Source organism: Sebastes umbrosus, chromosome 5 (genome assembly GCF_015220745.1).
Source record: "Sebastes umbrosus isolate fSebUmb1 chromosome 5, fSebUmb1.pri, whole genome shotgun sequence".
Classification (NCBI taxonomy): domain Eukaryota; kingdom Metazoa; phylum Chordata; class Actinopteri; order Perciformes; family Sebastidae; genus Sebastes; species Sebastes umbrosus.
The window spans coordinates 4,971,607-4,992,582 of record NC_051273.1 but is presented as its reverse complement, the minus strand read 5'-3'; the positions used below and the strand labels follow the sequence as shown (position 1 = coordinate 4,992,582).

Genomic DNA, 20,976 nt, shown 5'->3' with positions numbered 1-20,976 from the left:
TCGTCAACGTCCGTTATGAACGTTGTCGTCACTACCGCATTGCATTGTGGGATATTTATGTCGCTGTAGTGTCCAGCGTTGCATACTGTAATATTTCAATGGAAATAGTATGCAATTCACGTACTATTGGTTTCATACTGAGGTTTTGGACATATTAAAAAATCTCACACACTGTTTTAGCGTAATAAGTCGCTTTGGATAAAAGCTAAATAAATAAATGTAATTTCATAGTGATGCCATCAGGATTGTCTTGGATTGGGCTTAAAGACAACACATTTCTAATAGAAATCCTGTGTAACAAAGTTTGACAGACATGGACACTTACCAGAGAGGGTCTAACACAGATGCTATCAAGATGCATTGTGGGAAGTGTAGGATCTATTTTTTTTTGAGTTTCAACCATACTACTAGGGACTAAAAGTCGGGATATCTCGGACTCTGTTGCTTTGATTTTGACCATTTGCACTCCCACAACTTGCCAAAATGTATGGAAGTACAATATTAAATTGCTGAAGTTTAACACCTAGTTAGTGTTCCCAGTAGATCTCAAGCTTCAGTGAAACATGCTAGCTCTTAATCATATAACTTAATAACTTAGATAGAAGAATTAACTAAATAATGGCACATGAGTCTTGGAAATGCAGGTCTCATTCTCGAGAGATCTACGGTGCAGCTAATTAGGAGTGAGAACGTATTGCAATCTGAACCAAATACAGGAGATGACTTCTAACACAAGGGTTAATTGGTGAAACGCAATGGTTGTTGACATCTGATAGCCAGCAGCTCCACATGCGTGAAACCACTGAGCAGAACAAAAGGATTATGGGTATGAGAGTTGTGGCCGACTACAGATAAAGAAACTCAAACCAGTTGTGTTATTGATCTCTAATCTGAGCAAGATTACAGTAACCAGAACTGTCGTATGTGTGTGTGTGTGTGTACTGACTGTGTGCGGAGGGTGAAGGCTGCACTGGTGATTGAGGTAGGCAGGTTGAGTCCCTTGGTGATCTCCCTCCACAGCTTCTTGTTGATGACCTCCACCAGGCCGCCCTTCTCCGTCACCAGCCTGTAGAGCATGTACAGATCCAGGACCTGCTTGGCCATGATGGGAATACGATTCACTGGGGTTCCTGTAATAACACACACACAAACACACACACACACACACACACACACACACACACACACACACACACACACGGAGGGGAAAGGTCAACACAGAGATAAAAACACTGTAATGGCAGGAGACTTCTTTTCATGTTGCTTCTTGCTGCAAATCCTTTGGGGTTTGACACATGTTTCAAAAGAGCTTTAACCATTTTACCGGCCAATTACATTAAATGAGAAGTCATGATGGTGCTGAGGTACAATGATTGTTTACTCACCAGTCACACATGTTTGACATTTGCTTTACAAAGGCCAGGAAATGATCTTTGTCCTTCAACAGACAATTAGGCTTATCTTATTTTATTGTTATTTTACGAATGATTTATTTAATTGTATTTAATTTGTATAATGTATATTTATTGTTATTTTATGAATGACTTATTTTATTGTATTTAATTTGTATTATTTAATTTTATTTTATTATCTAGTTTTTACTTCACACTTTTTTTTTACAACTATTACCGCTATTATAGCTTTTAATTCTATTTCATTACATTTTTATAATTTTAATGTCTCATGTGCACTGATCTCAAATGAATTGTTAATTTTTTTTTGTTCTTTCTGTTGTTTTCTGTCTTATTTTTGGTTTGTCAGTCATCTGTGAAGCACTCTGAACTGCACTAACCTGTTTGAAAGGTGCTATGCAGATAAAGTTTGATTGATTGATTGATTGATTAATAATGATGTACTGGAGAAGACTTCACTTCATTTTGATGGATCTTTTGATTTTGATAAATTAGATTTTCAGTAGACAAAAACATTTAGAGTGTTTTAATGTGTCTCATGAAATAAGAAAAACAGTATTTGTCTGGTTTACGTTACTCAACCTGACAAAGCTGTTTTCTCATCTTCAAACTAGAAATGCTTGTAAGTTAATGATAAAACAAGTATGGAACAAAATGCCTCGGGACAAGACCTAATCAATACTTCCAATTTTGTATTAATCTGTGACAAATGTCCCTTTCCCTACAAGGACAATCAATGCCTTCATTAATCTTTTTATAAAATTATATTCATTTAAACACAGAGTGATCCCAAACACATTCTTCAGGCCCATGTTTGACATAAAATAGGATCAATCCTAGATTAGCGTATTAAGGAGCGATGCCTCAGTTATGAGTACGACCTGCAGATGGTGCTCTCAGATTCTCAGAGCGGACTTGGCAGATCCGCCCATTATTGCCAGTGGCTCTGACACTGTAAACATCTAGTACTGTGTTTTTCTGTTGTGAACACATGTATCATGTCTCTCATGTCAATCATGGCCTGCTGGTCTGATTATGTCAGCCATAAATCACATGTCAAATTAAGAAGGCGGCTTGGTATGCATGAGAGAAGGAAGATCTGGAATGAGCCGTTGGGTATTTGTGCACCTCGAATCAGTTTCCTGTGAAGTATCACCGGATGAAGAGGAATGGGATTTTTTTTTTGGCACAGTTTGCAGTTTTAATGTTGAGTGTGTCACCAGTGTAAAGATCCTGCATGGTGGCTGAGTCAGAGTTTGTGAGTCAGTGTGTGTGTGTGAGTCAGTGTGTGTATATGTGTGTGTGTGTGTGTGTGTGTGTGTGTGTGTGTGTGTGTGTGTGTGTGTGTGTGTGTGCGTTAGTCCGTGTGGACAGGCAGAAAGATGGGAAGGTAAACCAATCCATTTGCAGGCATTGATACGACGTGTCCCTTCTAGTTATAGCCTGGGAACGACGAGGGGCTGCGCAGCCATAAAGCAATCATCTCCGAAATGAATAAAGACCCCACCCATGTGAGTGAAAGATGAGTAGACGGTGCTGTGTCATATGTCAGAGCGGAGGAGGGGAGGGGGGGCATCTCTCTATATATCCAACTATTAAGAGTATCTGTATGACAGTGGCTGTAGATAAAGCCAGGAGATATAATACGGCAAGATAAGAAACTGAATGGATGTAGGCGTATTTTAATGAGTGAGAGCACACGTGGTGTACTGATGCACACACACATACACACACATACACACACACACACACACACACACACACACACACACACACATACAGTAACATACCTCTTTTTTGCATGAAGCTGAAGAGGTCATCTAGAAACTCTTTTCTCTTTGGGTCTCTATCCAGTTCATACAGCTGTGGAGAGGAAGAGGAGAGCGACAGATGAAGCGACAACTTCTGATTTTATATAAAATACAACAAATGCTTGAGATCTGAGAAGAAGAAGAAGAAGAAGAAGAAGAAGAAGAAGAAGAAGAAGACTGTCACACAAGCAATCTGAATGACGACATGGCGACATGGCCATTCATCCTTAAAGGGCTGTCATGAGAAACCAATCAGTTGCCCTCTGATCACAAGAGGAGACGACAGAGAGAAAGAAACGCCGTGGACCAGTCTGGCTTGATGAGAACCTGATGTGGGTCCAGCTGCTAGCGCCGGGGCCCCGGGTTCGGTGAAAGTTAGCAGTAAAAGTGGGGCGCCAACTCGGGGGAGTACAGTGAGGCCATTGAAGCCTGTGGTTGTTTTTCCAGCCCAGTTTGCCGGTGTGATAGTGAAATATCTTGTTGAAGCAAAGCCTTTCTATTAATGTGTCACACACTCGATGTTTACTTTGTCATGGGGGAGCTTCAGTATCGTACCCGAGGCGTTCACAATTATATCTACAAATCACACAGTATCTATGTGAGGTCAAGGAGTTTCATAATCTGTTATTGAAAATGGCGAGTTGTGAAACACAGGCGGCGTATTGTTACTAAACAACAACACACAGCAAGCAGGCAAAATCACCGTCATGTTTTACACTCCAGTGAAGAGCATTTCATATCACATCACAAGAACGCATTAACGTCACAGCACATAACTTATACAATCAACCATCATATACTAGAGCTGAAGCCATTCATTGTTCAACAGATAACTAATCAGCAACTGTTTCCATGATTGATTAAGACATGCTCTGGTCCCAGTCTCTCACCATTATTAGGATTTGCTGCTATATCTTGTCTTGTGATAATAAAAAGAATATCTTTTGGTTTTGGACTGTTGCTCAGACAAAACACGGAAGTGGACTGCTATTTAACTCGAGTAACGTTGGCAGTCAGCGAGTAGTTGTGAAAGGACAGGCTTTTTTCAACGCCGCCGGTCTCCTCCGAAATCTGTATATAAGCGCAGCATGCAACGATCTCATCCTCAAAACTGCACGGCCATGGGTGATAAAGCAGGAAGGCAGGCGAGAGGCTCCTTAAAATATACTGTAGATAATAGCAGGCGATGGGGTTGGGCGATGTTTGTTATTTCATTTAGCTCTAATGGTTTACCTCTGAAGAACGAGAGCCACTCAGCGTGTAGAGAGAGAGCGACAGCGAGGGAAACAGAGTGTAGAACCGGAATATTTTCACATCAAACTCTGTGAAATAAGAGTTTATTTAGATCGAACTAGAGTTGGTGAGAGTTGGAAAGACTAATAACTACGGTTTTGGTGAGTTTTATTTTGTTTCTTTCAAGTTTGAATGAAGTGTTATACGATGCTCCGCCACCTACAGCTGATCTCAACATAATCAAATACACGTAGATGATGACGCAAGTGTACTCGGGTACGAATCAATTGTACCTAATATGAAAACGCCCTTAAAGATGTCCCCTCGGCCTTGTGGAGCGACGATGAGATGGACATTTTTCATTTTTTCTGTCATGTACAAATGACCAACACTGAAAATTGTTAATATGTGCAGCTCCGCACACAAAAAGACAATTTGACATATCTTTGATCAGGGCTGCAACAGCAAGTCTGCTGATTTGTTTCCTTAATTAATAATTTAGTCTACAAAATGTCTGTGAAAAAAAAACACCCATTACGATTTCTCAGAGCCCAATGTGACGTCTTCAAGGAGCTTGTTTTGTCGGACAAACAGTCCAAAACCCAAAAGTTCAGTTTACATTTGTATAAAACAGAGAAAATCTTCACACCGGAGAATCTGGAATATAATAATGAAATATCAAAATAGTTACCTGTCAATCAGCTAATTGATTGATCGGCTTATTGTTGCAACTCTATTCAATATTATCCTGTCACATGTATTGGCTGGATCACTGATAAAAATGCCCATTGATCTAGTCTGTGCGCGCTAAAACTCAAACAAGGAGTCTAACAGAAGAAACTGCATGCTTATTTGACATTTGACTGAAATTTGAGATTAATTCTGACTTTTTGATATTCAACAAGTGAAGGTGAATAGACCAACAGTCAGAGACTAAAAGATTTCTGCGTTTGCTTTGAAACACCCGGCCGGAGGAAATGAAAATGAAAGGCTTGTCAAGCTGAAGTCTGGTATGATTGGTGACAGTAGTGGCCTCTCAGCACTAACAGACCGCCCCTCATTGTGGCATTCAGCCCTCATTAGTGACACCAAGCTGCCATGAGATCTTATATTCTAGTGGGTAGAGGGAACGGAGGGGTGGGGACTGGGAAGGGTGGGGGATGCCGGCTAATGTACAGGCCTGCTGGAGGCAAAGGGGAGTTTTAATTACAGGATGCATGCATTTCGTGAAGTGCCGCACCATAAATCTGGGAAATTACCCTCCCAACTCCCATCCCCCCATGTTGCTTTATTTGCCCTCTACCCCCTCTCTCTCTGTCCTGATCACACAAACAAATATTTCCCGAGTGGCGTGGTGGGAAACATGGGGGCCAATGTTCCGATCCCAGTTGCTCCAGATGTGCATGAAAACATTTCTGAACTGAGCCACTTCTGCTACGACACCAGCAATCAGTGTGAGCAACACAGGACTACACTGAATGAACTATTAAAGCTGGAGGGTTTCATGTAATGTTTGTTCCCTCGCAGCAGTTTAAAGTCGTGTGACTGCAGCGTCACAGTGTTGACATGGCAGTGCGTTGATTAGTTTCACTGTTTCCGTGCCAACTGTCTACAGTGAAGTGTGAACGGTGTTAACACGCTCACAGTATCCCTCTTACTAATGCATATCCAGTTTCAAGTCTCATTCTGTAGTGGCTGTTGACACGGACGTGGACACACGGTACCCTGCTTTGTATGGATGAACGTGTGATTATAATCTAAATTCCTGTTACCTTCTGTTTCTGTTTGCCGTCTAACATTTAATCTTATTTTGAAGGTTCGCCTGCAAAAACTGGAATAAATGAAAGAATTCGGGATACGGAGATGCCATTCCCCTTGATATGCATCTCACATCAGCATATGGAAGTTGTTTTTTTATCTGATTTTACCCAAACAGCCTAATACAATCCAATTACTGAGATATTACTAGAAAAAAATACATGTCTACATGAACTGCAATATTCATTAATTCATCCAATTAATGCTTCAGATAGAAAACGTCACTTTAAATGTAATTTTCTAATTACCTAACCCTAATTTAAATCCTGTTTATACCTTTATAGTCATCATGACTGTATCGTAATTATCACACATACCTCAAACAAGCTGCTAAATGACGCACGCTTTCCCATCTTAATCCACTCACAAGTAATACAGTCGCTGCAACAAGAACAGCTTGAAGCAAAGTAATTCAAAGGTAAACCATGTTAGCACCGTGACAGACAGGTCGATCAGGTGTGGGGTTAAATACTATATGCAAACTGATGCTGTAACATGCTTTAAAAGGCTCGGCCGTAATCTGTGGTGGAACCAGTTTTATCCAAATATTGCTAAATTTAAAATGACGTCAGAATAAAGAAAAAAACTGACATCTTGATCAAACATCATGATGTAAAAGAACAGGTGGGAAATAACAGGAGTTGTGCTTTTAAAAGAAGGAAAATCAAGGGGAAAAAGCACTAAACAGGCTTTGTCCAGTGGCTGCAAATGTACACATCACTCTTCATACAATACATTCAATTTAAAAAATGTCAACCTGCGGCTCAGACAGAAGCTGCTAATGGACCAGCTGCATTATGGAGAGCAATAGTGACATCATCAGAGTGGGACACCTTATTGACTGAAAGCAGCCAATCAGGATCCTGTCCAACCGGCACGACCACTGCCAGCCCTCATTATATCTTTACTTTTCTTGCTGTCCGTCTTTAATCTCTATAAGCAGACTCTGCATTCACATGTAGAAGGCCAGAATGATAATCACCATTATTTGGATCAATATCGAGATCATGCTTATTCATTGATTTTAGGGACCACATTTTTTTATTTCACTTTCACATTTAAATAAACAGACTCATTTCAGTTCCATAATCGTGCTACATTCCTACTAAAGTAAAAATCTTTGCATCAAAATAAGACTTGGAATAAGGTTCTTCTTCACCCGAATTCAGAGCATTTTTTCGTTTTGACGGGCAAAACAAGTAATATACAGTACATACTGTAGCTCTTCTACTCTCGACTGCAACTGCAACATTCAGGAAAGAACAGCTCCCCGAAAGTGAAGCCAAAACATCTCTATTGACTCCAGGGGGCTGGCTGTTAGTTTAGGAAGCGCTTGATTTGATATGCAGCAGAGTTTTCTATGAGCGGAGCACGCATTTTAAACGTCAATATCGCAGTCGATCATGTTCATTTGAACAATCGTGGCAAGCCAAAATCGTCATTGCGATTAATATTTGAGTAATTGTGCAGCCATAATCGGAAGCATTTGGTTTCCGTTTGTAGTCCGAGTAGTATTGACCGGTCGCGTTCGAGCAGGCTTTGGTTGAATGCAGGTAAACAGTCCGCGTGGAGAGCAAAAGAGGCTCTCCTGTTTTTACTTTGTCTTTTACACTCTTCTATCAGTTTCTCTCTCTTTCTGATCCTTCTTTCAGCTCCATTTATATAACCCACATGTACATTATATCCCCTCCCTCCCCCCAACACACACACACACACACACGCAAACACACGCACACACTACTTTATCATGAAGAGGTGGGTGTGGGTGTTGTATGATTATATAGGTTTTCACGTCTATAGTATGAGCACAGGGGCGGGGGCTCCTTCAGGATTAAAGCTCTGCTTTTCAGATAAACGACAAGAAACTAGATAAACGACTAAAAACTGGGCCAACTGGTAGCGCTGGGAACCAGTTAACGCCCCTTCACCAAATCCACTGCAACAAAAACAGACCCAAAAAAACAGCAGAGCTGACGAGAAGACTTCTAATTTCCAGATTGTTTAATTTACTATGCAAAACTCTGCAACTGTTTACACACTTTAAAACCACTAATGGCGACACAATAGATTATACGGATATTTTATAGTAGCAAGAATTAGCATCAAAGACAGAATTTTGTTCTGGTGACAAATGGTGACAGTGGACCAAATGCTGTCTGGTTAGCTGCGTGACGAGACGTCACACTTCCCACAGCCACATTTGAACTAGTATTTAGTGTCTGGCTCAGTCTAGTCTTATAGTTTCTACCACCCTGCCTGTGCATGTAGGTCAGGGGCCGCCCGTCTGCAGATAAATTATAAACAGACCAGAATACAAAGTGGTTTTATACTGCAAATAATCAGTGAAGAGCAGCCTGTTGCCATCAAAGTGGTGGTGGTAGATGATACTGTAAGGGGTGTGTGTGAGGGGGAGGGGTCCTCCACCATTAATGCAAATGGCAGTTAGCGAGCCAGCGGCACGCAAGTGTCACATAGCACATAGAGGCTTTGCAACTGAAAACCAAAACTGAGAGGAGAGCGGGTATCGTCTACATGCTCCTTTACACCTGCCAATCACCTGGAGGTGAAGCTGACACACACACACACACACATACACACACAAACACACTCTGGGTCAAAGTTTAAAAAGAAAGAAGTTATGACTGAAATTCCTCATTATGATGTGCAACAGTCATCCTCACACTTTCAGGATCAGGTGACTCATTAGTTTAATGTTTGACCTGCAAAATCCTGTTGCTTTGTAGGTCATTTTTCAGGTAGAACTGGCTTCTCAAAGGAAGAGTGATGTCTGCACAGCACGCTGATGCACATACATGTAGTGGGTTACAAGTTCATCTTCATACAGACCGATGACAGCGAGCATTGAAGGCTGCAATCACTCATTTCAATATTTTCACCATAAAAATTTCAAATAAAAAGAAGTGTGAATCTGTTATAGAGCAAACCGTAACACTGCAAATACTATCCTGTTTATACTGGCTACGCCCATTATGTAAGTTGGAGCAATAATATATCATTTTTATGAATGCATTTTTATTCAGAGATTATGAGAGGTTCAACTCCTCAAAGGCCCAGACACATCAAACGGACATCAAATAACTAGCGGCAGCGAAAGGCAAACTGTTGCGCTGCCTCATGTCGTCTGTTGCACTTGAACACACCGCAGAGACTACAGCCAACGGCCGACTTCCACGTACGTCCTGCGCCTGCGTGAGATGAAATAACTTTCCACACCGGCAGGCGGCGGTGGTTTGTATTCGTCATTCAAACAGGGAAACAGGAAGACTGAAGACGGCGGATATACAAGCCCTTGATGATTCGTTTAAGCTTCAAGCGATTTCTCTCACCGACTGGCGGCGGCGCCGATTCAACATGCTGAGGCCAAAAAGCCGCCAACACTCGCAGACTAGAGCCAACGGTGCGGGACACACTGCAAAAACTAGGCCGACAGACGCTCATCAGTGGCCCCAAATTGTCCGACAGCCGACCGTCAGGGCCTTTAGGTACAGAGTGATAATCATCAGGTGGGGTTAATCCTTTTTGCGTACTATGTGTACTACTAAGTCTATGTATTGTTCAGAAGAAACCAGGTTTACACTGACACTAAATCCCCTTTAGCCCAGTGCTGGAGGACCAGTTTCACAACTTCATATTAATCAATTCCTTGACTTGTTTCTTCTCATGAAAGAGATTAGTATGACCTTGTTTTCTACACGTCATCTTGCCTGATTTGAATGGAAAAATGCAGTTGTCTCATTCATAAAAGGTTGCTGCGTGTCACACTTTAAGTATGACTATATCAAATTAACTTGATAAAGACACAAAGATGAATGGAGGACTCTCACAGAGCTTTGTAAACATAAAGCGAGCTGAGCAGTACATACACCGATCAGCCATAACATGACCACTGACAGGTGAAGTGAATTACATTGATTATCTCGTTACAGTGGCACCTGGCAGTGGGTGGGATATATTAGGCAGCAAGTGAACATTTTGCACTTAAAGTTGCTGTGCTGGGAGTAGAAGAAATGGGCAAGCGTAAGGATGTGAGCGACTTTGACAAGGGCCAAATTGTGATGGCTAGACGACTGGGTCAGAGCATCTCCAAAACTGCAGCTCTTGTGGGATGTTCCTCATCTGCAGTGATCAGGATCTACCAAAAGTGGTGCAAGGAAGGAAAAGCGGTGAACCGGCTTGATACAGCTCATGAACACATGATCTGCCACATTCAAACACAGCATTGTTCCTGGCCAAAGCCCTTTTATGAGTGTCATTAATGAACCAAAGCAAACACAACCACCAGCACGGCTTCAGTACTCCCACAAAGACAATAAAGTATCATAGCATGTACTTTCATCCCCTAAACGCAATGCTCCGCCTTTGTTCCTGAGGTGACAGATAAAAATATCTCTATCTAATGTCAAGGAGAGGGATATTAAAAAGCTGGATACCAGATGAGGTCGAAGCTAAACTGAATCCTGGTTTGTGAAAGTGGTTCATCAGCTTTTGGGTTCACCGAGGTTTGGCCTCAGTGATAAAAACACAGTTTCTTCTGTGTACAGAAGGAATTTCAGTGAGTGGGGTCAGCCCATAATTCAATTTTACTGCAATGAAGGCAATACTCTGACTACTGAAGCCCTTATCTGATTACCTCCATCACAGTAAGGTCATAAACAGAGCAGGCAGTTAACACAGCCACGGATTCTGCTGAATCTCTCCACTATTTTAGGCACAAAACACTGCAGTCACATCTCTTTTTGTTTCCATCAAAAGGTTAAAGTCACGAGTCACAGCAACACCCAACACCAACATGGTGTACAGGAGAGAAGGAGAGCTGCCATATTTGTTCTATTTGGATCGTTAGATTGAGACTGGACTTTTATTTTATTCAAGATAACCAACTTACAGGATTTGCTGAGCATGATAACCCGACAGCCAGAGAACTGAAATACCTTGTGACAAAATTAGACTACTTTTACAGACTTGAACATTTTTAGAAAATAAATAAAAACACAGATGTACAGCAGGTCTTTTTCATTTTCTCCTACAGTGAATACTGAAAGGCCGAGGCGGCCTCTGACTTGATAAGGATTGGCTGAGAAACCAGGTATTATAACAACACACCAACTGGTTTCTTTATATGTCCGTTCTGCTTGACAACTAAATAAAAAAAGAATCAGATTCTTGAAGTGACAAGCCCACGTTCTTGTTTTTCTTTCTCTCTGTTGCTCAGGATTCTGTTTTGCTGCTGTTTGCACAGAGATCACCTGTTAATCAAACAATGTGAGTAGAGCTGTGGCAGCGTCTCCTTCCTTTGATCGTATGCAGGAGTTTGACTTTTTATTTGTGCCTTCTGATATTATTAGAAATCAATTAGCAACACAAACCAATGACAAATATTGTCCAGAAACCCTCACAGGTACTGCATTTAGCATAAAAAATATGCTCAAATCATAACATGGCAATCTCAAGCCCAACAGGCAACAACAGCTGTCAGTGTGTCAGTGTGCTGACTTGACTATGACTTGCCCTAAACTGCATGTGATTATCATAAAGTGGGCATGTCTGTAAAGTGGAGACTCGTGGGTACCCATAGAACCCATTTTCATTCACATATCTTGAGGTCAGAGGTCAAGGGACCCCTTTGAAAATGGCCATGTTAGTTTTTCCTCGCCAAAATTTAGCATAAGTTTGGAGCGTTATTTATCCTCCCTCGCAACAAGCTAGTATGACATGGTTGGTACCGATGGATTCCTTAGGTTTTTTAGTTTCATATGATGCCAGTATCTTCACTCTAGCTTTAAGACTCAGCCGCTATCAATTAAAAAGTGCAAGAAGAAATGTTGAAGAAATTAGTCCTGTTAAAACAAATTGACAGCCCTATACCTAAAAAGCACCTCATGGACTTAAGTAACCAGAGTACTCAGAGAAACCAGGTTATGGAGGTAATCAAAGAGAAGGGGCTTCTTTCTGGGAATGTCATTTAACACTCCATCAGTCATACAGGGAGAAATCTATTGTACAATATACAGAAAGAAAGATATCTACACCGACAGTAATAGACAATGAATGTAATGTAGCCATAAGACAGACAAGTAGGCCAACAAACAACCTCCTGTTGCTATACACACACACACACACACACACACCCTTCTTTGATCAAAAGCAACACATTTCACACCCCTTTTTCTAGAAGCTGTCAAGAGCCAATCTAGGATACGTAGAAAAATCACAAACAGAAACAGACGACGACACATGGCTAAAAAACAAAATAACTCCTGGAACCAGTTCAGCTTGGCCGACTGCTGCAGCGTGAAAAGGATCAAAGAGTATTTTCCTTACAATGACAGATTGTAAAAGTGGCACGTTTATTGTCTTTGTGTCTGCTGAACAGTAGGAATTTATCCATTACTCTTTACTTTGTCAGTATGCAAATACCTTGTGCTTCTAATGTTCATGTGGAAAACAACTTAATCCAGTCAGTCGACAGAGCTGACAGTGATGTCACAGAAACTGCATCGACATGTCTCCGTAAACTGACATCTATCTTCTCCGCCCTTCCCCATCCCCCCCTTCACATGCACACAATTAACAGCAACAATAGAGCTGTCAGATTGCAGAGGTATTGAACGGTGTTTTATTGATCAAGGCAGAATCAAACACATCATAATCCTAACTGACCGCGTGACCTCGTAAAATCAACTTCCATCGACTGAGAATGAGGAGCCAACGGCCTGCCGAGACAAACAACACCGACTGTATCTGACTTCACCTTATCTGCTACTGTCACATTTACCCTAAAAATGAAAAAAAGCGATAAGCGAGGTAGAAAAAGACACAGAGAATGATACACAGGCAGCCCGCATAGCGGCTGAATAAAACCACATATCTAAATGTGTCAACTGTAACACAAAACACAGGATGTCCATGATCTGCAAGATTAACTCTATCCTGGTTTGTTAAGGAAGTTCTCAATTTGGTTTCCACCCTGAAAACATCAAGTTTTAAAACATATTTTGCTATAATGTGTACATTTCCCTTTTATTTCCAGACGCCACGATTATCCCCATGGCGGAATACACTTCTGGAAACTCAATGACGTGCCAGAAACTCAATGATCTTTGAGGACATGGGCTCTTTACGGCGTGAGAAGTTGTAAGTGAGGCCTCAGTATGCAGGGCTTTACCAAAGGATTTTTATGCTCGGCTTCTGCCGGATATAATTGGATATACAGTATCCCCTGCTGACACGAGGAAAAAGGTGAAAACCAGTTGACGAAGACGGGACATGAAACCAGAATGAGCACTATCCCACGCTAACACGCTGCACTCCATTCCTGCCTACCGCCGTCAGCTGCCATGGCTTGTACATTTGGATAAGAATCAGGAATAGCAGCCAGCTTTCCCAGGGCCCTGGAGAGTCTGATGTATGTAGCTGTGAGCAATCTGTTGTAACCGCAATGCTAATGAGTAGTATCACGATGATGGATGCCCAAACTGGGTAGGGTAGAGCTGAGCAGACCGACGGAGGGGAAGTGGGTGTAACAGCAATTTAAGACTATAAAGCAGCGTGTTGAAAGAGAGCAACCAAATAACTGATACCGCATTCAGCTCACTTCAATGTTATTTGCCTCACAGATATCTCATCTTCGAACCCTCAAAATGGAAAATCATCATGACCTAGATAATAATCTAATGAGCGTGAAAGCAGAAGGTAGCGCCAGTGCAGATGCACTGATAACGGTTGCGGCTGAAGGCAAAAAGATGGAGACAGAGATAGGTGACGGTTCAGAGGAAGGTCGGTCACAGTGCTTGAATACAAACAGGATGAAGACATGTGGGAGATATTTAATGTGCCCAGGAAGGCTAAAATTAAAAAGGAGGCTGCATTGTGCTGCTGCTGTGCAGACGGAAAGACACGTGGTCGGCTGCTCGCACTGTCAATCAGAGTGATGGATGGGGCAGGGCAATGAGTTTAATGGTTGACAACAGTGGCCTTAAAAACATATCTGGCACGCCTACCTCCATGGAGGGCAGATGTCTGTCCACGTGGCTCACCAGAGACGGAGACGTCATGGCCACGTGGCAATGCCCGCCCAGATCAATAGGTGGATGGGCTGCAGTTTGACCTAAGGCTAACCCCGGGCTTGTCCTCTACATGGAGCCTTTAAAGTCGGATCTTGGACACTTGGCAGCACAAGCCCCAAGACAAGCAACTTAGATGCAACTTAAATGTGCGCTTTGGAGTTTACACTCACTGTTTCTCACCAAAATGCATTGTGTGTGTGTATTCTTCAGGCCTAATAAACATGTTGAATGTTGGCTTGCTTGCAAACATGGATGTAAACTGTGTAGATGCGTATATATACGTCCTGTATGTATACAAGGACGTTGCTCTTTTTGCCTTTGTTGGTGCATCACTACATTTCGTACCACCAACTGTCAATCAGTGAAATAGCGTGAAACAGTCGGCAGGAGCATCGACAGGAGGCATCATATCAAACACATGCATGTGTATGCATATGCGAGAGATACAGTACTAACAAAATGCGGTGGTTAAAAACTCACGGTTACAGTGATAAACCGCTTATATGAATCAAAAAGCATGGGACAGAATCATTCCTGTACAGATGCTAATTATATAATTTGGTTATGTTCATTTTGGGTGCTTTCATACTTGATAACATATGGAAACACATTTTAAAACTACGGTAGACTAACGTTAATTGAATATTTGTTTTGTTTTTTACTTTACTCCCTTGATACTTTGCCTCGCGGACCGTCTGCTTTCCACCTGGATACCTGAGGCTGATGCTGCGTGCACATTGATATCGTAACGGGAAAAGGAAAGTAATTTTCTCTGAATAAAAAAATGAATGTGCACGGAGAAATAACCTGTCGTTGAAGCCGCATTTGTCAAGTGGATTGATAATGCCTGGTCATGTAATGCTCCCAAAGTGAAACTCTGTGGACCGGCTCCTCGGCACCGCAGCGCCGGCAGCACATATACCACATATAGATCACTATAAGTGGTTCCCGCTGTACCTTTAAATCTGAAGTATATTTTCAAAATGTTAAATTAGCAAATTGCAATTTGAGACAGTCGTCCAATTTATCTGTGCCTTCTTATTATAATAGACCTTTTTCACAGAACACATTTTGACTCGTTACAGCAGGTAATCAATTATGATTCCTTATTGTCAAATGAGCGAACATGCACATTAGCGGGGCCGATACATCTAAATGGTATGTAGCCATATAATGTTATTAGTTACGCCTGTGGCTTTCTTGCTATGACATGAGAAAAAATATATATGCATTAGAAAAGGTCTATTATCAGTTCACAACGGTGTGAAATGGAGGTTAAGAATCACTATTTGTGTCTGTAGTGTGAACAGAATTTCAGCTATTATCGTAAGGACAAGACGAGGCAGCTAGAGTGTTGTCAAATGTGATATTATGGATCAAAGCACTCCTTTATGGTTCAATGTCAGAGGAGTGTGCCCTGCTCTGTATAATGTTTGAGCTATTGACCGAACAGACGGGATTCAGACCTTGAGAACATGCAGCAAGTATCTTTATGTATGTTTGACCTATTTCATAATTGATTCTTTCAAGAATGCAAGCTTTCAACACATGCTAACCTTTTCATAAGCATCTGAAGGCGACAGCACGCACTGCTTTTGTTCAAATGAATGCCTTCCACCGGACCGCAGTATGAAAAGATGTCACTTTGAAAGAGTTTTGTTTGTTGACAAATCCAACCGTTAAGTGCAGATCTCTCTCTGAGCTCATATTAAGACACAAGGCTATGCAGGAACAAAAAGGGGAAAGAAAGAGATGAACCATCACTCACATTATTTCATTTAGAAAAGGACGAAGAGAGAGATCAACACACACAACAGTGGCAAAGACAATGAAAGATTTGTGCAAGTCTCCCTGGCTCAAAACAATCATTCCCTCGATCTATATGAACACGTTGAAGTCAGGAGGAAGCTTAGCCACACGAGTAATCCAGGAGCGTGCCGAAATAAAATCTATAACACAACAGCCAATGAAAAAGACAGGACGAAGGAGCTAGCCTCAGCCTTTACGCAATCTTTGTTTACATTCCTGCTCCAACCCCCCTCTCCTCCTCCTTATTGAGCGCCTGCCAATTTCCAGAATCCCCATGGCTGTACAGTTTCTGACATCAGCTATGTGCTGCACGCCGCACGTTGGACACGATTATAATGCTCTACAGAGCTTCACAGTCAAAACCAGCGTGTACTACACACTCTACTTGGCAGTGGTTCAAAGCCTGACGCCAACTGACTGATGTTTTTCCTGCTCTGTCAGTCACACCTCCTCTTTCCCCTCCCGTGCTGTTCCTCCTCCACTCGACACCAACACTTTCAGGGGTCTTCCCGCCCTGCCTCCACCTTTGTTTTTGGCCTTTTTGTTCTCATGACATGAACAGGGCCCATTAACCTCGTTTTCTTTTTGTTAAACACAGATCGTTGCACACAGAGGTTTCTGCAGGCAAGACATAATAAACTAAATGAAAACTCCCTTGTGCTGATTACTTCAACCCCTGCAGACTCCAGTTCAGGAAACCGATAAAGTAGTTTGTTGCTCTAGAGTTAATGTACTCTGAATTATAATGAGTTAAATCCATTTTAATAGATTGGAGAAAAACACAAGAGTAGTGTGTAAAATGTTGCTTGAGTAGTTACCAAGTAGTGCAAAGAAGGCTTTAAAATTCTTAAAGAGGACCTATTCTGCTTTTGTGCTTTTTCTCTTTCCTTTAGTGTATTATAGAGTTTTTTGTGCATGTAAAAGGTCTGCAAAATTACAAAGCCCAAAGTTTCATTGTGGCGCGAAGGCTCCGCAAGTTGTCGCGGTGATTGATCGTGCAACTCTGAATTTTTGTAATTACTCGCCAACCGTGCTCGCTGCGCTTTTCATTTCAACATGGATGCCTTCGACGGATACCCTGGGCGAGCAGGTTGGCCTGTACAGACATCTCTACAACTATTCATTGAGAGACCACAGGGCAGTCACATGACATTAAATAAAAGAAACAGACAACACACTGGGGAAAGAAGAAGCTTTTTGCTGCAGGCTGTGAAACAATATCAGAGATCGTTTTGTAAAAGCTTCAAAAAAGGTCTCATGGAAAGAGTGGCGCCCGAGGGGAAGCACCGAGAGACAGAAAGTCACTTTGACTTGGAGGTAAGCGACAGTAATAATTACAATACACAAATGCAATGTTTGGCGGTATGTACGTCGGCGTTTAGTGTTTACTACTCTTGCCAGGCAGCCTACTTTCCTTTCCGGTTACAATCGTTGACTTCTTATCCACAGAATATTCTGTTTGTACGCCTCCTGGCGTTTCGGAGCATATTGCAACAAACAATGCAGGAGCTCAAACACAGCGTTTCAGACAGAGGGTGAAAAGAGGTATGAGGCACAGCCGGTATGAGAAAAATAAAGCATTTTTTATACGTTAAAGCATGTAAACGTGTTCAAGTAGAAACCCAAAATACAAGTATGCACCTGAAAATAAGCGCAATAGGTCCTCTTTAAACACAGTTTGATACTAGTTATTCATTAACATCAAAAAGGCCAGTGGATTTGAGGAGGGAGGACAACAAGATGTCAATTAAATGGATTACAAATTTATCCATTGCATGATTTTGTCAACCTGTCAACACGAGTTTGTAGAGAAACAGTCATGAGGGACATTTAGAAATACATTTTACCTCTATAATTCAAAGCAGCTCTCAGCAGATTTCAGTTCCAGTGCTTTTTAGCAAGACAAATCTACAGCTGTAAAAATGCACATGTTCATATAAAATGCAAAAACAACACGGTCCGTCCTATTCATACAACCCTTCGGCAGATCAAAAGGCCTGGACGAACCTACAGAGGAATATAAACCCAACGAGCACTTATCAGACAGCTGTATCAGCAGAAACCTGACGGGCAATCCCAATAAGTGTCGCTCCCAATTGGCTCTCATTCCAGCTACACTTCCTGTTGTCACTAACAGCCCCCTCCCCCAACTCCCAGTGTGTGTGTGTGTGTGTGAGCAATTTAATGTTTAATGTCAACTCCCCTCCATTCGCCCTGATCATGGTGAGTGCCATGAATTTTTAAAGACATCCCTACTTTACTGTCCATCTGGGCTCCATCTGCCCAGCTGCTGGTGTTTAAAGCAGACAGAGACACAGGAGAGGAGACTTCAAAGGCTCTGCGTGGCCTTTGGACCAATTCTGGCCTGAGGAGGATATTGTTTATAAAAGGGGGAAGGGGAGTGGGGCAGTTATATAAATGTATACCATAGCATTGTAATGAAACCAGATTGTAACTGTATATCCATAGATATCTTGTGGAGCTGCTCAGGAGTCAAAGAACAAAGAAAAGCTGGAAGGCGCGATGAGATTAGTAAAAACATGAAGTGATTAGAAACATAATTCGTCATGACTTTTCTCATGCCTTCATCTCTCACAGTGATATTGTTGGGACTTCAGCAGCCGGCCAACAAGTTTATCTACAAAGCTAATAGGTAACCGTTAGCAGGACAAGTTCAAAAAGGTTACGCTGACCAGCCACCAGCAGCCGGAGCACAGCCAATAGGAACGCTCTCTCTCTGAAATGACCTGTGATTGGTCAAAGTCTCCCGTCACAGGCTAGATTTTTTAAAGCCTGAAAACAGAGCCAAGAGGAGGTGCAGAAGTCTAGTCTTCTCTCAGAACACCTGAATTACAATATGCTGAAAGGTTATTATGGAAGTTTTACCCAATGATGCCAAAAATATTCTGCCTACTGCAGCTTTAAGTGTCTTGGTGTTGTGCAAGGTTGATGTATTTTGTTAAAAAAGAGCCCAGGAATTGGTTAGGTTCAGGCAACAAAAGTATTTGGTTTAGGCCTCTACACACAGGAGGCGTGACAAATAAACAACACGAAAATATGAAATACCCGACTGCGAATATTATATGTCTAGGGCTTTTATTGTGAAAGGTAAAAACGGATGGAGTGGATCTGCTCTGCGCTGCCTTTGTCAAGGTTGAAAGGAGTAATAAAGTTTGCTGCCTTGGCTCGGACTACAGAGCCTTCCTGTTGTTGTTTCATAAATATAGGCGCAACTCAACCCATTCCGCACAATGTGATTGATTGATGTCTTTATTTGCGGTGCGAAAGATCAGAAAACCAAGCTTGTTCCCAAAAAAAAGAGGTCACTTTTTCGGTATATAAATAAATGTGTTTGTTATGTAACTGGCGTTAACAAAAGTGAGGTAAAATAATTCAACACTGACTTGGTTTCACACGGGACACAAACAGCGGCCTGCTGGGTGAAAGTCCTGTCTTTGTTTGACCCGTCCCACCTCTCCACCCACCCTACGCAGACTTTCCCTTTCTTTATACTACGTCAGTTGCTCAGACCGTCTAATAATGACGTTGATGGGTTTACATTGGAGTTAGTAGAAAATCTGGTGCGTCCCATACTAAATGATGCCTCGGTGCGTTGGTATCAGACGCCGAGGGCCACTGACCAAGCGGTGGTATTTGACGAGTTGAACGGGTTGGTATTGGGGGGGGCTCAAAGGTTGCAGTGGTATCACTGAAATAACTCTGCTGGAGCTGAAATGGCACTCCCCCCGCTATCGCAAATCAGTTTCAATTACAAAATAATCCAACGATGCTGGCATAATTTGATCTCTGCACGAATCCTTGTCCTTTAATTAATTCTTCTGCAGCCTGCCACAGCCAGATACGACACTGCTGGCTTGATTTAGTCTGACCTTTCAGCTGAGAGCGTGGAGAGAGGAAGGTGGCCGGCTGATCCACCAGGAATGCAGGTTGGGCCTTGGCTGATATATCCACAAACACCCCGGGGGGCAAACCTCTCCTATAAGTCGGGTTTGTGTGCATGCTTCCTCACCTACATGGCAGCTTGGATCTAGATGGGTGTGGAAAACTGATATTCAGGGAAATTTAACCTATTTTATTGGACTCATTTGTCAGATGTATTTTACTGATTTTCTTAAATTTGATTCACTACATTAGTACATTAGTTATAAGCCTGTTTCTACCGTTACAACTTTGTGTTCACTTTTCTAATTGACATTTTCAATCCCCTGTCGGTTTCCTTATACTTCATACGTAGAGGTTTACTTTGGACTGGATCATGAAACATCGCTACTGTGTTGCCCATAGAGACACTGCACATGATATTGGGACTATGCAAATGACGTGACTTTGAACGTAACAGAGAAAAAGGACAATTCTGCATTTGGAAGAGCTCCAACTGCTGCCGACTGATAGAGGCACGCAGGGTTTCTGCTGAGGATCTGGGGTTCCCAGTGGCCACATTATCACCCTCCCTCAGGCACATTCCAACAGCCTCCACCCACCTGCCCAAAATAAACTGTACAGCCTTAACCCCTTCCTCCCCACCCACCAGTGTGCCCTCCAAAACACTCAATCTGCACATGATTTAACTCAAGAACACGTGTGTGTGAGTAAGTGTAAGTTATAGGGGTTCACAATGCTGGAGATCATGACTTTCTCCCATAATTCTTGGTTAAAGGGCACACTTATTTTTCTACAGACAGCTCATATGCAACGGCATTGAACGCTAAATTTAAGAATAATCAACTACATCTCTTGTCTGTTCTTTAAAATACCGTTAAACACATGTTTTCCTCTATGTGTGTA

At 42.0% G+C, this 20,976-nt stretch overlaps 1 protein-coding gene and 1 long non-coding RNA gene across 4 annotated transcripts in view; one reads left to right on the top strand and one right to left on the bottom strand.

Moving 5' to 3' along the window:
* Positions 1–20,976, bottom strand: part of arid3a (AT rich interactive domain 3A (BRIGHT-like)) — a 57,230-nt gene that overhangs the window by 10,502 nt on the left and 25,752 nt on the right. For all 3 annotated transcript variants that reach the window (XM_037769988.1, XM_037769990.1, XM_037769989.1), the window contains exons 4-5: positions 3,203–3,275; positions 947–1,130 (exon numbers count right to left, since the gene is read on the bottom strand). In XM_037769988.1, coding sequence (XP_037625916.1) covers positions 947–1,130; positions 3,203–3,275 — 257 coding nt within the window. The remainder of the gene's footprint in view (positions 1–946; positions 1,131–3,202; positions 3,276–20,976) is intronic.
* Positions 21–19,049, top strand: LOC119488397. Its single transcript, XR_005206951.1, has 3 exons — positions 21–181; positions 4,773–4,774; positions 19,038–19,049. It is a non-coding gene; the product is annotated as an uncharacterized LOC119488397 (long non-coding RNA).